At 30.5% G+C, this 17690-nt stretch overlaps 3 protein-coding genes across 3 annotated transcripts; all 3 read right to left on the minus strand.

Annotated features, from left to right (window-relative positions):
* Window positions 1-13091: 13091 nt before the first annotated feature.
* Window positions 13092-14251, minus strand: LOC113366511 (exocyst complex component 2-like). The gene is made up of 4 exons (XM_026608133.1): window positions 14207-14251; window positions 13628-13812; window positions 13296-13352; window positions 13092-13214 (listed from the first exon to the last, which is right to left on the minus strand). Exons 2-4 carry the CDS (start codon window positions 13729-13731, stop codon window positions 13139-13141), a joined length of 237 nt encoding a protein of 78 aa, XP_026463918.1. The 5' UTR covers window positions 13732-13812; window positions 14207-14251; the 3' UTR covers window positions 13092-13138.
* A 10-nt stretch (window positions 14252-14261) lies between these two features.
* Window positions 14262-15513, minus strand: LOC113366521 (exocyst complex component 2-like; the record flags this gene model as incomplete). The annotated part of the gene is made up of 5 exons (XM_026608144.1): window positions 15394-15513; window positions 15192-15332; window positions 14921-15103; window positions 14535-14719; window positions 14262-14433 (listed from the first exon to the last, which is right to left on the minus strand). Coding segments are annotated over exons 1-5 (801 nt in total), but the record flags the coding sequence as incomplete, so codon positions are not given.
* A 231-nt stretch (window positions 15514-15744) lies between these two features.
* Window positions 15745-17420, minus strand: LOC113366504 (exocyst complex component 2-like; the record flags this gene model as incomplete). The annotated part of the gene is given in 9 exon segments (XM_026608120.1): window positions 15745-15938; window positions 16087-16205; window positions 16328-16442; window positions 16514-16729; window positions 16866-17047; window positions 17049-17135; window positions 17230-17344; window positions 17347-17394; window positions 17397-17420. Coding segments are annotated over 9 exon segments (1100 nt in total), but the record flags the coding sequence as incomplete, so codon positions are not given.
* Between the last annotated feature and the right edge of the window lie 270 nt (window positions 17421-17690).

Raw genomic sequence — 17690 nt, forward strand, 5'->3', positions numbered from 1 at the left:
TTGCGAACGCACGGCGAACTGGAAATTGCAATCTTTTGAAGTCAAACGGAAGACCAGTCGAAATCATTGGTATGTCACCAAATCGCCAGCAATTTTTATTGAATGGTGAAATTCAGTGCGTGTACATCAGTGGCGTACCTAGGGGGGGGCGGTGGGGGCGGTCCGCCCCGGGCGGCACTTATTTTGGGGCGGCATTTTTTATTTTATTTATACGTAGTTGTAAAAAGCAACTTATTCATTTTATATTTATTAACTTCCGTAGGGTAAGTTATAGTAATGGACCGACAAACGAAAATGAAATTTTTAACATTTCTTCACGTTTTGAAAGTTTCTGAACATTTTGGCATACCTCAGAAAAAATGGAAGCGTGTGTGTTTTGTGTGTCCGTATTTTTTCGTTCACGTTTTCGGGCGCCCCGATCAACCGATTTGATGGTACAGAAATTAGTTTTTGAATTATTAGAAATCGAGTTTTTGAGAGAATGAAACATCCGATTTGATTGATGCAAAAAACTTCAATTTGTAATGATGAGGAGAAGTGGTGATTAGTTTTTCGCAAAGGCAGAGATACCAAGCAAAATCTACGTGGATTTTATTTTGAATTCTACCTAAAGTTCAAATGCTCACTTATATACTTGAAATAAATAATTTTAACTTTGTAATTCAGTTTATATATTTCTTATAAATATTAGATAATGCCCTTTATTTCAAATTTGATTGATTGAGTTTTGTTTATTTACTTTTCTGTAAACATATGTAAGTTACAGTATTTATAATTATATATTTGAAAACATTTAATTTTCCTCGAATATATCATTACAGTACGGAAAGTTTCAGCAATTTGCCTTAACTTACAATGCCATACACCACTAGTTAATTTCCCCAAGGAGAAGTTTATGTTTTCATAAAAAAATCCGAATTACGAATTTTATGTTTTCTCGACGTTTCAAGCCATTCTGAATCGAATGAGCCCAAATTTGGAAAAAGTATATGTGTGTATGTGAACAGATTTTTTGTCGTAAATTGTCGTTTTTTCAAAAACGGCTAGACCGCTTTCAAAAATTTAAAAGCCACTCGATGTATCTCGATGAGGACTATTATTTGTCAGTTTTGTGCGACGATTGGCCAAGCTGTTTCTTTATAAATCGCAGAAAAGTGAGACATTTTTCGTCTACGTTTTAGCCTGCAATTCTGAATTGATTTTGAAAACTCAAAAACCGTTCGAAAGATATTAGTTGGAAATCGTGCTGATTAGTTTTTGGTAGAGATCGCCCGGGCCGTTTTCTTAATAAAGTTTTTTTAAAAAAAAATTCGACGATTTTTATGATTATTTTTTGACGGTAGATACCATAGTCTTCTAGATCATACTAAAATATTACGGTCCTACGACAACTGGTTTAGCTTTAAAAATTCGTCAAAGTTTGCAAAAATTAGTATTGTATTTTTGGCATTTGTCAAAATTAGACCTTTGATCGACGTTTTCAGAAATTTAGAAACCATTTGATGTATCTCGATGAGGCATATCGTTTCTCAGTTTTGTGCAACGATCGTCCGAGCCGTTTCTTTGTAATTTGGAAAGAAGTGTTAAACATTTCGTCCACATTTAAGCTCATAGTACCGAACCGATTTAAAAAAAATTAAAAACTGTTCGAAAGATATTTTCGAAAGATATTAGTTGGGATTGATACTGATCAGTTTTAGGTGAAAATCTACTAAGCCGTTTTCTTGCAATTAACTGTTGAAAAAAAATTTAAGTCAATTTTTATGAAACTTTCTTTGGCGATGTTTATCATTGCCTTATAGAACTTACTGAATTATTACGGCCTTACGACAAGTAGTTTAATTTTAAAAATTTATCAAAGTTAGAGAAAATGTTTTTTTGGCGTTTGTTAAAAATAAAATTAGATGATTTAGTTGGTATAACAATAGTGTACTTGGTCTTGAACATAGTAAACCATTAAAGTCCTACGGAAACTGGTTCAATTATAATTATTGATTAATTAAAATTATTGATTTTTGAAAATATGCTTTTAGAAAATACTCCGAGTTAACGTGTTTGTTCGTGCGTTTGCAATGATGTGTAATAAATCCACTCGGAATACTTTTAATCACTCATAAATTAATTTATATTTTATTGATTAAGTCGATTATTTACACATTTCGGGAAGTTCATGTGACTTGCCTCAAGGCAAAATACCAGTACCAACTAGTTTTCTTTCTTGAATTATAAATGATTATTATGATTTTTATTATTGTCAATATTTGATTTATATAAATTATGATTAACCATATGATTTAGAATTTTATTCCTCGGTGTATATTAATGTATATTTGTGTAAATTTTGAATTCTAATTTAAGAATAGGTTAATAATATTATTTTATTGTATTCATTAAAATTCGTTGAATTCGTATAAGCATCTTTACGATTTTGTTCAGCGATTTTTTCTATTTTTTTATATCAGTTTATAAATGTCATTTCTTTTGAAAAGTTTATATGATTACTTTGAAGTGATTTATCAATATTTTTTTAAATCATCAATTTTTCTTTTGAAAATCAGGGCTGGCGGAAGGCGAGGTCTGCTAGGTCTGCAAAGCCTTAGGGCATTATATAAATATGTTGACGAGTGCATGTAAATATGTCTGAAAAAAATTACTCTGTGTATTAATTAATATTGATTAAATAACTTAATAATTTCTTAATTTCCGTAGGGTAAGTTACATATAGTAATCGCAAAAATGTCGAAAGTGAAAATTTTTATATATCTTTACGTTTCAGAGGTTACTGAATTTTGGCATATCTTAGAAAAAATGGATGTGTGTGTGTGTTTAGATACAAACTTTAGTCGATGATTGTAGGAACACTTAGTTTTTGGCAAAACGGGTCCAGCCGTTCCAAAGATACGGGGCAAAAGAGCCAAAAATTGTAATTTAGATCTTGAGAGAACGAAGCGTCCGTTTTAAGTAATTCAAAAAACATTTTATTTGTATTGACTAAACAAAGAACTGTTTTTGGGATGGCAGGTCTAGAGGTCTAGCGATTACGGAGAATCAATAAGAAAAAGTAAAAAAATGGCATATTTGGCGGTCCAAAATGATCATTAGATATATCCACGTCAAATTATCTGATATTTTTTAGAGATTTTAATAATAAGAACAAATTTAATTTACATTTCTATGGGTTCCGTATCAATGTCTAGCTGTTTCGCTTCGATATTTCGTATCCAAAACAGCTGCACAGCGCGATTGATTTGAAAAAAAGTTACAAATTTCCAAAAAATTTCAAAATATAAAAAAAAAATTCAAATTTCGAAATTCTCAAAAATATATTTTTTTTCAGATTTTAAAAAATTTTTAATCTTTTTTAAAAATTTTATGTTTCGGTACGAGAAGTGCCAGCAATTTGCCTTAAGGCACGATGTTATACTCCATAGTTTATTTGTATTAATTTATGAAAACTACTATTTGACTGACTTATAATTGAAAGGGCGGCAATCTGGAGATCGCCCCGGGCGGCAAAAGTTCTAGGTACGCCACTGGTGTACATCATTATTCTTTGCGGCAAGAATTGCCCGTTGACTTAACCAAGCATAATTCTGATAATTCTCACTAATGTCATTACTCGAATTTTTAATTACGGTGCGTGAAGTTCCAGCAATTTGCATTAAGGCACGATGCCATGCACAACTAATTTTCTTAGCTATAAACCTTGCGGAGCCCGAGACATTTCCAACGAATGCAAAATTGTCGAAATCGTGCGTTCTGGAGTTATTTCGTCAGGAAGGAAAACCCGACTTAATATATATATATATATAGAAGATACATATATATACAGTGGCGTCGAAAGCAAATTTTTGATGGGTGGGCTCGTTTTTTTTTTGTTATTAGGCATTTTAGACCATATCATATCTTGAGATTGACATGGTTCCGACGTCACTGTATATATATATATATATATATATATATATATATATATATATAAATCATGATTGCTGCTTGAAGTCCCTATCGTCTTACATATTCGTCGCTATATTTCACGAGTAAACGCGAGTTCATTAGGCACGTATCGTTTATTAAGTTTATCCTCTAAAACGTCATTACTGCATCGTATTAATTTTACGACAGTCACGGCACGGTACATATGTTCTTATAAAGAAATATTTTATTTCTAACTATGATCTTTGAAACAAATGGTACTTCTCGCAACCTTAATTTAATATGCATTGATCTATACAATAATAATACTTTCAAACATATATTATACATAAATTAACAAAATATTAAAAAACATATTTGAACTATTTAGGGTTTTAATTTTTTTATAATTTTTACAGAACCAGAAAATGTTGAAAAGAGCAAGCAGTGTCTATAGTGATCCATCATTAATTCTTCCTATTATTTTAGCTCTGAAAAACTTACTAAAATTGAAATTGAACAAAAAAAATGGTTGACATATTGTTAATATAGGACGCAGACTGAATGCAATAATGGAAACATGTTCAAACAAGGTCAAAATCTGTTATGACGTCTATCACTACTGTACCTTGGCACAACCGTACCCAGTATCCCCTGCTATTGTTGCTAAAAATATTGCGAAATAATTAATTTGTACGAATTATTTATTCAATTGTGTTATTTCGTATTTTAGATAATGGGGATAACTCTGCAGAAATATATTCGCGTCAATTATCTATTATCTATAGTTATCTACTTATGCAAAACGATCTCCGAGCATCCAAGTCACGATGATCGTGTTACGATAATGCGAACAAAGAACTAACCAACAACATAGAGTAGCCTGGTGGGTTGGACCGAGAAGACTATCTAATAAAATCTAATGGCCCAATAATCTCGCTTTTCAATTGAATCGAATAAGTTTCATGATTGAAACTTATAGGTGCCTATGGGCCATATCATGTGGAGAGATTTTATCTGACTTCGATAAAAACATTAAAACAAAGAAAAAATAGACATTGAAATAATGCTTTATTTATTTTTATGTTTAACCTTTTCATCCGGTTGACGACCTGTACGAGTGTCATCTATAGACAATATTCAGTGAATGGACTTTTGCTTCAATATTTATACCTCTGAGTTAAATTCTTGAGATTTCTAATTTGTTTTTATGATTTTTAGTTTTTTAAAAGTTCTTTATTTTTTAATTCATTCATATCGATAATTATTGGAAAATCTTAAAATATTTTGTGTAACAAATAATATCTGGCCATATAGATATTGATAATATAACTCCTTCGGAAAACATTAGCGAAAGGGTTAAAAATGAATATATGTTTGTCTGATTTCACTCTAATTATTTCAATAAGTTTGGCACTTTTATTTTTATCTTAAAAAGGTAATTTTGTTCGGATCATTTTAATCCGAGTTGGACAAGAAATTATGATCATCAAAAATTGAGGGCTGCGGTGGATGAATATTGTTATTCATAATATGAAACATCACACGATCACACCCCAACAACAAAACGTGTCTGCATGTATCAAATGCAACGACAAAAATACAATCATAATAAAATTAATTTAAAACTACTATTTTTAAACTCGCATAATTTTAAAAATCTGGAGTGTTCTGGTTCTAGAATTTTAAAAAAAATATTTCTTTTGTATATTTTCAATTTTTTAAAAATAATGAGAACCGTTTCAAACTATTCAAGAATATGTGTACAAGAGGATTTTTAACTTCCCGTAGGGTAAGTTATTGTAAAGGGCCGAAAATCGAAATTGAAAATTTTTACATTTCTCGACGTTTTGAAGGTTTCTCAACATACTTCAGAGAAAATGGATGTGTGTGTGTATGTATGTATGGATACAAATTTCCAGTCACGTTTTCAAGCGCACGGATCAACCAATTTGAATGGTTAAAAAAACATTCGATTCCTATTGATAGGGAGAAGAGCTGATTAGTTTTTGGCAAAGGCAGGTCCAAAAATACGGAGCAAAGAGTGCAGAAAATAGAAATCGACTTTTTGAGAGAACGGAGTATCCGATTTGAATGATCTAAAAAACATTCAATTAGTAATGATTGGGAGAAGTGTTTATTAGTTTTTGGCAAAGGCAGGCCCAGCCATTACAAAGATACGGAGCTAAATATGTAAAAATTGGCGGTTTTTGAGAAAACTAAGCGTCCGATTTAAATGATTCAAAGAACTTTCTGCTTGTCTTAACAAAATAATTGATTTTGGAAAAAAAAATTTTGTTTCAACTTATTTTTTTCAAAAAAATTTTTTTTTGTATATCGAAAATAATTCAGATGTTATTTTTAATTCTGACCATAGTTCTAATATACTTTAAACAAATAATTTTAACTTTGCAATTTAGTTTATATAATTCTTATAAATATTAGACAATGTTACAATATTAATAATAATCTATTTGAAAACATTCAGTATTCCTCGAACATTTCGTTACGGTACAGAAAGTTCCAGCAATTTGCCTTAAGGCACGATGCCATACACCCCACTAGTTATAATTTAAATTATTTTTGAAGATACAGTTGTATGGGCACGATAATCCTCCTTTGATCCCTTCCTCCGCGAAACATTAAAAGGGTTTACTCCAAATTCTCTTTTTCTATACGATACCCATGGCTCAACTTTTACTGGACCGATTTATTTTATTTTTCTTTATAGACTTCTCGTTAGAATGAACTTCGCTCATCCTCAAAATCCCGTTCTGATTATTTTTAAAAAATTCGAGAATATCAAAAAATATTTTTATTTCAAGCAGTCGCTATTTTGTGAAAAATAAAATTCAACTTGTCCATAAAAATTCATTTCTCTAGATCACAACATCCCATTAATTCGTATAACAATTTTTCATTTAACATGATTGACTGTGATTTAGTAATGATGAATTATTATAAAAAACTTGAATATTTAAGTTTAATATCGATAACTGCAGTTTGTATCTTTCAGAATATGTACTGTAAATTCCTCGTTACTGGACAATAGTCGCTCAGTTTAATGTGAATGTTCGTTCAGGTACTTTAAGTGGGTCTCAAATGGGTCAGCGTTTGACCCGTGGGTCACGCATTGCCGAGGCCTGTTCTAGTTGGTGGTGACGCGTATTCCGCGGCCTTGTGCGGCGGTGTCCACTTCTCGTATGCAGACAAACGCACACTGGTAAAAATCTTCGAATAGGGATGGAAATTGAGTTTCGATCGCATCGATAAAGAATAATATCAACACATAGATAATACTTGTATTCACTATACTTTCGTTCACAAGTAACACATTAATCATCGTATTGCATAAAAAATTGATATATTCGTTATTACTTATTAACAATACTATTACGTATTAACAGTATTTAAAAATATATCTATTGGGTAGTATATTTTCTAACGAATTGCATTTTTTGCATGTTTCAAGATCTATTTTCTAAATTAATGATTAGTTTTGAATTATGAAAAACATTATTATAAAATATATTATATATTCAGAGCATTTTTCATGTCCTTAATAATATTAGTTTTAATAAGAGTATTTTTAGTTGGTTTAACTGGTGTATATAAAAAGAGATATCCACCTACAGATTTTTGTTTCAATTGGAAAATGATATCAAATATCATATGTTAAAAAATTCAATGAACTGTCCATATATTGGTAAATAAAATCAAAGCAGAAAAACATAAAACTATATAATAATTCATAAATGTATGTGCCTTAAGGTAAATTGCTGAAACTTTCCGTACCGTAAAGAAAAGTTCGAGGAATATTGAATGTTTTTAAATAGATTATTATAAATATTGTAACATTGTCTAATATTTATAAGAATTATATAAACTGAATTGCAAATTTGAAACAAATTTGTTTTTCCAAACTTAATTATTTTATTAAAACAAGCAGAAAGTTTTTTGAATCATTTAAATCGGACGCTTAGTTCTCTCAAAAACTGCAATTTTTTGCACATTTAGCTCTGTATCTTTTAAATGGCTGGGCCTGCCTTTCTCTTCCGTTCTCTCAAAAACTCGATTTCTATTTTCTGCACTCTTTGCTATTTATTGCCGTAACTGCTGGACCTGCCTTTGCCAAAAACTAATCAGCACATATCCCTATCAATAGGAATCGAATATATTTTGAACCATTCAAATCGGTTGATCCGTGCGCCCGAAAACGTGAATGAAAAAATGCGGACACACAAACACACACACATCCATTTTTTCTGAGGTATGCCAAATTGTTCAAAAACATTCAAAACGTCGATAAATGCAAAAATTTTCAATTTCGATTTTTGGATGATTACAATAACTTACCCTACGTGAAGTTAATAATAATTTGGATCCCATAGAAATGTAAACAAAATGTGTACTTATTCGTACTATCTCTATAAAATTATAATTTTATACGCATATGTCTAAAGATCATTTTTGACCGCCAAACGGCATTTTCTTTTACTTTTTTCATTTGGTCTCTGAACCGCCAGACCTGCCATCAAAAAAAAATTTCGTTTACTTCATCAATGCAAGTGGAATGTTTTTTGAATCATTCAAATCGGATTTTGCCATTTTTGGCACTTTTTGCCCCGTGTCTTCAAAACGGTCCAATTTGCCTTCCACTAATTATGATGTCTAAACTAAATGAACTATATGGCAACACAACATGTATAAAAAACTACTATTTAACTATGTTCAGTAAATTTCCTCGTAAACTCCTAATCATAGAAATATGTTTTTCTACTATTTTTCTAAAATTTGTCATCTGTACCTTTTTCCCTATGGGAGGAGTAAGAAAGGACAGCCAGGAGGCAAAGAAACCCACTGTCTTTTTTTATATTGTAGAGATTTTGCGAATTAATAGCTACATTATTTAACAAATGTGAAATACGAATTTTATGGGAACATTTTTTACAAAATTTTATTGTATATTAACAATTGTGATCTGGTATTTTGAAAGAAGTATTTATCAGCGGATTTCATTTATCTCTTGTAAAATTACATATTTTTCAACTTAATCTACTTTATTCAGTATTTCTTGTTTACAACTTTGCCAATGTAAATTTTTAGTTGGTTCTTTTTACTCTTCCCACATATAAGTTTTTATAAAGGTTATATAAAAAAACTATTGAATCTAACTCTAAAATACCAATACATCTAATGAAACAATTGAATATTATATTCAGGTATCATAAACTAAAAGAGCTCAAAACCAAAAAAAAACTACCAAGGAAAAAAAACTATAAATATTGATACATCTCCGTTTATCTTCTGATTGCGACGTTTTAAGAACTTGCGTGATAACTAGTTACACGCCTTTTGCATTCTACTTTAAAATAGTATAATTAAAAAATAATATACTTTGCTTATTTTTTGAGATAATGATGGAGGCTTATTTTTTACCCGGGGACTTTTAATCTCTCCTGTATCTTAGTCTTCAATTAAGATGATAATAAGTTTGAAACTGAATATTTTGCGTCAGTCAAGAGATTTATATACAGATCGGTTAGAAACTTTTGTCTGAATGGAGCTTTTTCCAAGGTTTTGTCGAAAATAATGGATTAAACTGATTCGTCATTCGGTCAGTATCGATTATTAACTTCCCGTAGGGTAAGTTATAGTAATCGCAAAAAAATCGAAAATGAAAATTTTTATATATCTTTACGTTTCAAAGGTTTCTGATCATTTTTGCATACCTTAGAAAAAATGGATGTATGTGTGTGTGTGTGTGTGTGTGTGTATGTATGTATGTATGTATGTATGTGCGTGTGTGTATGTATGTGCGGATACAAATTTTCGTCGACGATTTCGGGAACACGGATCAACCGATTTGAATAATTCAAAAAACATTCGATTCGTATTGATAAGGAGACGTGCTGATTAGTTTTTGGCGAAGGCAGGTCTAGCCGTTCCGAAGATACGGGGCTAAAAGTACCGAAAACGGTAACTCAGTTTTTAAGAGAACGGAGCATCCGATTTGAATAATTCAAAAAACATTTCACTTGTATTAACAAGATGAAGAATCGATAAAATTTTCGTGAAGGTAGGTCTAGCGGTTTCGGAGATATAGAGGAAAAAGTAAAAAAATGAGCCATTTGGCGGTCAAAAATGATCATTAGACATATGCACATCAAATTATCAGATATTTTATAGGGATTTTAACAATAAGTATACATTTTGTTAACATTCCTATGGGTTCCGTACCAATGCTTATGCGTTAGACAGCGACGCGGCGCTTACGCGCTTTATAGTTTGTCCCTATGCAGTTAAAGCAGTACGATTGCTTTGAAAAAAGTTCAGATCTTTCACAATATGTCAAAATAAAGAAAAAAAAAATTTTTTTTCAAAAAAAAAAAAATTTTTTTTTTTTTTTTTTAAATTTTCAAAAAAAACTAATTCTTTGTCCAATTTATAGTTTCTCAAAAATCTTATTTTTTCAAAGTATTTTTTTTTCAAAAATGTTAATCGTTTTTAAAAAAAATAATAATTTTTGGTACGGGAAGTTCCAGCAATTTGCCTTAAGGCACGATGCCTTAATTACCTTAAGACAGAATTCCACTTACAGCTAGTTATTAATCTGAATTACCGAATTTCTACTCATCCTTATCTACGGCATATGCTCGCGCGCGTTATGTACGGAGCTATGGACGAGGAGTTCTTTCAACACGGCGGATGAAAGATGCCGCGATAAACAAAAACCCGAAGCTTTGTGGTTGTTTTGCGAGACGGCGACATCAAAGGGAACGGTCGCGGCGCACACACACGATCATATCATCCGTACACAGGCACAGCGCGGCCGCTGAAAGTACACGTACTTGCGGGAGCAAATTAACATTATATTATCCATTATCCCTCGTACGAATACGCACATACACACACTATTCGATTATAAAAGTCAAGCCGAAAGAATACAACATGCAACGCTAATCTAGAATCATTTATGGGACGATTGGGACGTACACTGATTGTGAGCATTCTGCTCTCTCTATTACATTTTATTTAAATATTCAAATACTGAGCTTTATTTATAAAGTTGTTTGATCTTCAAAACATAATATATATTTGATAAAAATTGTTCATATGAAGGCATTATTTTTACACAGCCCTTGGTCCTAAAAACTAAACTCGACCAAAATCATATCTAAACTCTTCAGAGTGCATAAGTTTTAATCTTAATTAGAGTTTAATTTTTTTGACTTGCATTTTAATATAACGTTATATTATTTATTTATCGTCACGGTCTGTAATATGAACTCCAATGTATATTACATTGTTGGAACCACCGATGACACCAAAATATTCTGAATCCGCTATCACCAAATAATATATAAAACGGGGATCAGTACAGGCAAAACCTTTGGCATCATTATTTATTTCATCATTATTTGTACACTTTACACAACTGACTTAAAACTGAACTGAAACTGAATTAAATACTTAGTTGAACTAAAACTCAATTACTAACTCTGAATTATCGCGACTACCTCTAATGCGTCATTGCAAGGCGTCATCAATAACAAATAATTTGTTATGAATTTGTTTACTGTTGAATTATAAGGATTTCTAAAACGACGGAGAGTAAGGAACGTTATCGCTGTACACGTGCAACAACCAAGGATAAGGTTAAACTACAATATTGTGGGAGTGAATAATCGAGTATATTACGTAGTTTATATATTGATCATTATGATTAATAATAATAATAATAATAATTACGAACAAGGCACGTATTTGTAATAGCATATACAATGGCACCCTGCATGCAAGTTTAATTTGTTCCGTAACCACGCTCGTATGTTGAATCGCTCGTATCTCGAAGTAATTTTTATCACATAAATATATTGAAATGCAATTAATTCATTTCACCACTGTAGTTTTTGTTAAGATTTTTGTATATTAAAAATAAATTCACTATTTATTAATTTAATTATTGTTTTTCTTGACCATTCGATAGTACGGAAACGAGTATGACATGTTACGTTGAACATGCTCGAACTGTTGCAACTTTTAAAGGTTGATTTTTATCCACAAATATTTAGAGCACAAAAGCTGCTTATAAATTATTGTAAAGACCCTTAGCTGAAGTTATACCCTTTATCAACTCCAATATATGCATATCTGTTCTATAAGTGTTCATACTCGCTATCCTCGTATTTTTCAATAAATTTAAGCTTAAATTCAAGATGGCCCTCTTCTTTGGACTCGTGGTTATAAATGTAAATAATATTTTGTAAATGTTATGTTAAAATTGCAAACGTTAAAATAATCCTCGATATATTCGCGTGGAAAAATCGTTACTGCACAATTAACATTCATATATTTAATTGAAATGACTAGCTATGAAATAATATATAACTATCATAAAACAGGTAAAATATTTCTATGGTAGAAAAATCATTGTTACAACTGATGAAATTTTTCATACTATCATTTAGTCGTTAACATTTTTGAGAAACTGGTATTGTATTTCTTATGTTGTAAATGTTCATTTGTTCGATTTCGTTATTCAAGACTGTATGTTGGCTTGCATAATTCCAAAATATGCACATAATTCTTCTTCTCGCAATTTCTATTTCGTCCATTCTGTTTTCGCTGTTTCGTGTAATGATATATTCAAAATCTAAAACCATATTATAATATAAAAATATTAACAGGTATAAATCGATTTGTTAAAAATGCGACAGGCGGTTGTAATTGTGATGCATTTAAATTCGCAAATCGTTCTCATGCAATATTCAAAAACATTGTAGATTTTACATCATATTTTTTACAGCTTTGCTATATCTATTCAAAATAGGTGTAATTTGACTCAATTCTGCGATATTTTTACTTTTTCTTGAATTTTTAAATTTATTAATTGTGTAATTAATAAATTGTGCTGGTGAAATATATTAAGTCAAGGATCTGTTCTTCATCTTATAATTGTAGATGAATGAATTATCATTTTCTATTTTAAGAAATTTAATTACAATATCTTAAATTAGTATTGAATGAGAAAAAATTGTTGAGAAGTATAACTTCAGTAAACGGTTTTTAGAAATACATTAATTTCAATTAAACTAAATGAAAAAAAAATATTGTAACATATTTATATATTTTGTCTTTACAATATATTATTTAATATAATTAACAAAGCATATTTTCCAATCTTTTGAATATTTTTATGTACATCAATAAATACTTATAATTATCACGTGGGAGAAGCGAAGCATGTTAGTTGCAATGCCATCCTAGAACGAATGGTCTTCAACAATTGCTTAACAAATCTGTAAAGAAATATCTTTATTTTCTTAAAATTAAATTTTGAATTATCTCATTATATTAAATAAAAAGCATTTACTACTTACTGTAAATTTTTTGAACTTAATTTTGGTATGGCATCCATGGCTTCATTGAAGAATGATCTGAAACAAATTGCTCCAATTTGATAACATTGAATCATTTACTTGATGGAAATAAAACACGAACCAATATAAACAATAACAATGTTGGGTTTAAATTTCACATGTGATTATATGACAAAGCTTAAATTATGGGTTCGTTCCATCCAAGCCCAAATTGACGAAGACTGATCAAAACTGACGCGCATGTACATGACTCAGTATTCATCAGTTTCGGAAAGTTTGAGCTCGAATGGAACAAACCCTGAATCATCTATTCAAACAAATACAAAGCTTACTCTGATTGTGGCGTGCTGAAAGTTTGCAGTGCGTCCCTTAGCGCAGTAAGATCAAGGGTTGCCTGAATTGTACCAGGTTCATTAAATTCACTCACACAGCTCATAAGACGCGCTAATTCCTCACCGACAGTACCAACTATTTGAGACAGTACTTCTCCCACAAGCCATGGACATATTCGATGAACCTATGAGATGAAAAATGTGATATTTAATATAATATTAATTTCAATTAAAGCAAAAGAATAAAAGAGGCTACTAAGACATTCATATATCTTGTCTTCACAATATATAATTTCATACAATTAAAGCTTATTTTCCAATTCTATAAATTTCTCAGAAAATACACAATATATATATATATATATATATATATATATATATATATATATATTAGGGTGGTCCTTAAAATGGTCATTTTCGAATTTCCTTGCTCCCAGGGGCTCAAATGGTTCCAAATAGATAAAAAACAATTCTCTGAAAGTTTTAGCTCTTAATATTAACGTTTAGATAGAGCGCAATTCAATCAAAGTTATATAAATATAATATATCCAATATATATAAATTAAATTTTCACTATACCTCAGCATGCACCGCCAAGAGATTCCCAATGCACTCTTGAGCATATGGACTTAAACCCAGTAGGTGTAACGGCTCTGTCCCAGTCAAATTTTCCAAGATACATTGATGGTTCTAAAGTACCCACCAAAGGGTCACTCCTATGTTCTGTGTATGTGTCTAACAAAGAGCCTCTAAGTGACTGTAGGGATCCCCGTAATGGGTCTAGAGAGAGCGTTGGGTATCCATTTCTATTAAATTATATATAATAATATTTTATGAAAAATATAAAATAAGTTTAATGTCCATAGAAAATAGAACATCAAAAAAAACAACACACATGCTTGCATACATGGAAAACTTATCAGCAAGTCGAGGTAGCACTACATTGGTAACATGCCGGCAATTTGCAATCGTTGCCAATAATCTGAGTTCCCAAGGAGCTGTATTTCCACTCCAAGAATGATTTTCATCATTCCACGGTGTTGCCATAGGTCCCATCAATTGTGAAACTCCAGGTGATAACTCATCTACGTCCTGAATAAAATTTTCAACTTGCCAATTAAAAAATTATAAATATTTTCAAACACTTAAGAAAATGCAATAAAAAAAAAATATATATATTAATTAAATACGTCCTGAATAAAATTTTCAACTTGTCAATTCAAAAATTATAAATATTTTCAAGCACTTAAGAAAATGCAATGAAAAAAAAGATAATATATTAATAAATTATACCTCATCTGCTCTACTAAATGCCAATTCTTCCAAAACTCCGTTAAAAGCTAACAACATATTTTGAGCTTGGCTCATAATTTCTTTTTGTGCAGCGCCTTCTAATGGATTTTCCTTAATTTCCGGTTTAAGTGCTACTTGACCTGCCTCCAAGGCTTCTGTCACAATTTTTTCAAGCTCTGCACTCTAAAATTAAAAAAAAATATATATATATGTATATATAAATTGATATAAAAAAAATATAAGTAATTATTGAAATGTTCTCTGGTATTACTAATGCTGTTCCTCCTCCATGTATTCCATTGATCAATCTGCCAAGTCTCTTTAACAGGAAGGCGTTAACTTGATCTGTAGCTTGTTTGAACACATTTACTATAAAATTTACCCTGAAATATAGCCACAAGATTAAAAAAATCTTTAACAAATCAATATGAGCATATATTCAAATTACCGAAGATCTAAAATAAGTTTGCAACTATTTCTAAAGCTTCAGAAGGCAAATCCAATGCTACTAAAGTTGCATATGCAGCTCTAACGTAATGTAAACAATGTGATAACCATGGCCCAAGTTGTTGGTTTGCATGTTTTGAAGACATATTCGGAATGAGAGCTTTTCTAAGGGCACTAGTGAATTTTCAATGGAGCTTAATATCATTTTCTGAGAAAAACATATACTTTATTCATATATTAGTTACAATTATATACCCCAAAGATTAACTTTTGTAAGTGAACCCTGAATGTGTCGTGCCTTCTCCACGAATTTACCATTACTATTCAAAAAAATTCAATTACAATAAGTTTATCTTTGTAGTACATATTCATTTTTTTTAAATATTTACTTTGAATGTTGCTGGTTTGGTTGTATCCGAGAGAGACTTGTAATTCACCTTTAAAATAAGCTTGTCCAAACGCCATAAATCTGGTAATTGTCCTGCAGCACATTCTGTTAAATCTTCACAAAATAACACTTTAGGCGGAACTGATTGAGCTGGTGTACTGCGAGGTGATTTTGTCTTCGTATCTATAATGGTATCATATACTAATGATAGAATTCATGTATGTTGGGAAAAAATGCACATTTTCCAATCATCATAGAAAACCAAAGAAAAAACATTATTTACAAATTCGATGATATTAAATTTATAATTTCGATACAATAATGTAATCACCTGCTTCACTAGCAAGATGTTCTTCACAGCATTTATCTAAGCAATGATCCAAATAAATTGATCTACTATTTAGTGCTTCCCAAGCAGGATCTCCTCCACTTTCTAGATGCACTAAAGCCCTATTTAAGTAAATAAATTTTAGAAAAGTACCAAAAGATTAGAGTTCATCAAGAGCGATAATTGTTATGAAAACTTAGTTAATTATGCCAGCCATAATTTTATTTATCTTTTGACTATTTACCTGATTAATTTTTTTTGATGTTCTATTGTGCTAGGCATTTCTTTTAATTTTTCTCTTAATTCTCCTCTAATAGTTTCTACACATTTATCAACTTCCTCCATCACTTGTTTAAAAAATCTAACAAATATATAAAATAAACATACTTTTTGCCAATTGATATACCTATTTAAAAAATTGTTTCACTCACAGGCACTTCTGTTTTACCAAAAAGGTTTCTTGCGCGAGCATAATCATTAACCAGCATATCATAATCACCTCGTGCAGCATATTTTTGTAATTCACAAGGCAAAAGAAAAAGCATTCTATGCCGATTTAATGCACCTAAGGCATTCCTGGTAGCATCAGCCTTTTCTCTTCTGTTTAATACTTCATTGAAAATTGACTCTGCTTCCACAATTGACTCTACAAAAAATACAAATTGTAAGAAAAAGTAATTTCTTGCTCTTGTAACTCCAAAAATTTAGAATGATTCAGGTTTAAAACTATTAAAATAATTTCTAATGAAATTTAATGGCTTATTTTCTAAAGCTTTATTTACTTTGTATGGCTTTCTGTAGGGGACCTGTAGGATCATTTCCATATTTCAAAACATCTTCATCAAATTTTATTCTTAAGGCTTCTAGAGTATCTAACTGCTCTAATACAGAGCCTGCATTAGCTTTAAGAAAAGACAGTTGTCCTTCTTTTTGAGCTTCTACTTTTCTTTTAAAAATGCTAATCTGCTTTTAAATCTTCAAATGAAGTATTCTGATGATTTTCTAATAAAAACCAAGCTGCACTAAACTGCTCTGAAGACAAATCTCCACAACTGAAATTCAAGAAAACAAGAAATTTTTTATATAAATATATGATAATAATTTAATAATATATATTCATAAGTATCTATGTAACAATGTTCATACCTATCGGGAAATAATTCTCTAAGATCATCTTCTGGAAATTTATTATCAGAACCTTCTGTACTGAGACCTAATGGATCCTCTTGACTATATCCTGGAGGTGCTAATGACCGTCTACCCAAGCTAAACTATGTAATGGGCTTTCTTCAACCCAGACAGCACTTTCTTCATAGGGCCAATAGTTTCATGATAACCTACATAATATTATCATATGAAAATTTAGTAATAACTTCACTATGTATTGTTATAGAGAAAATTAAAATAATATAATATTTTTATTATATAGAACTATGTAAACATTTTCATTGTTTAATAATTACATTTTATTATATAAACTTTACCTTCAAATATTTTTTTTTGATACTATAAAAAATGGCATTATTTAACTTGCTATATTATTTTACTATATCAGCTGAGCAAAGTCGTTTCTCGTTTCAAATCACAATAATCATTTTTTCATTTAA

This window comes from Ctenocephalides felis, unplaced genomic scaffold (genome assembly GCF_003426905.1).
Source record: "Ctenocephalides felis isolate EL2017-DRISC unplaced genomic scaffold, ASM342690v1 CF-g0.4_SCAFFOLD_00599, whole genome shotgun sequence".
NCBI lineage: Eukaryota > Metazoa > Arthropoda > Insecta > Siphonaptera > Pulicidae > Ctenocephalides > Ctenocephalides felis.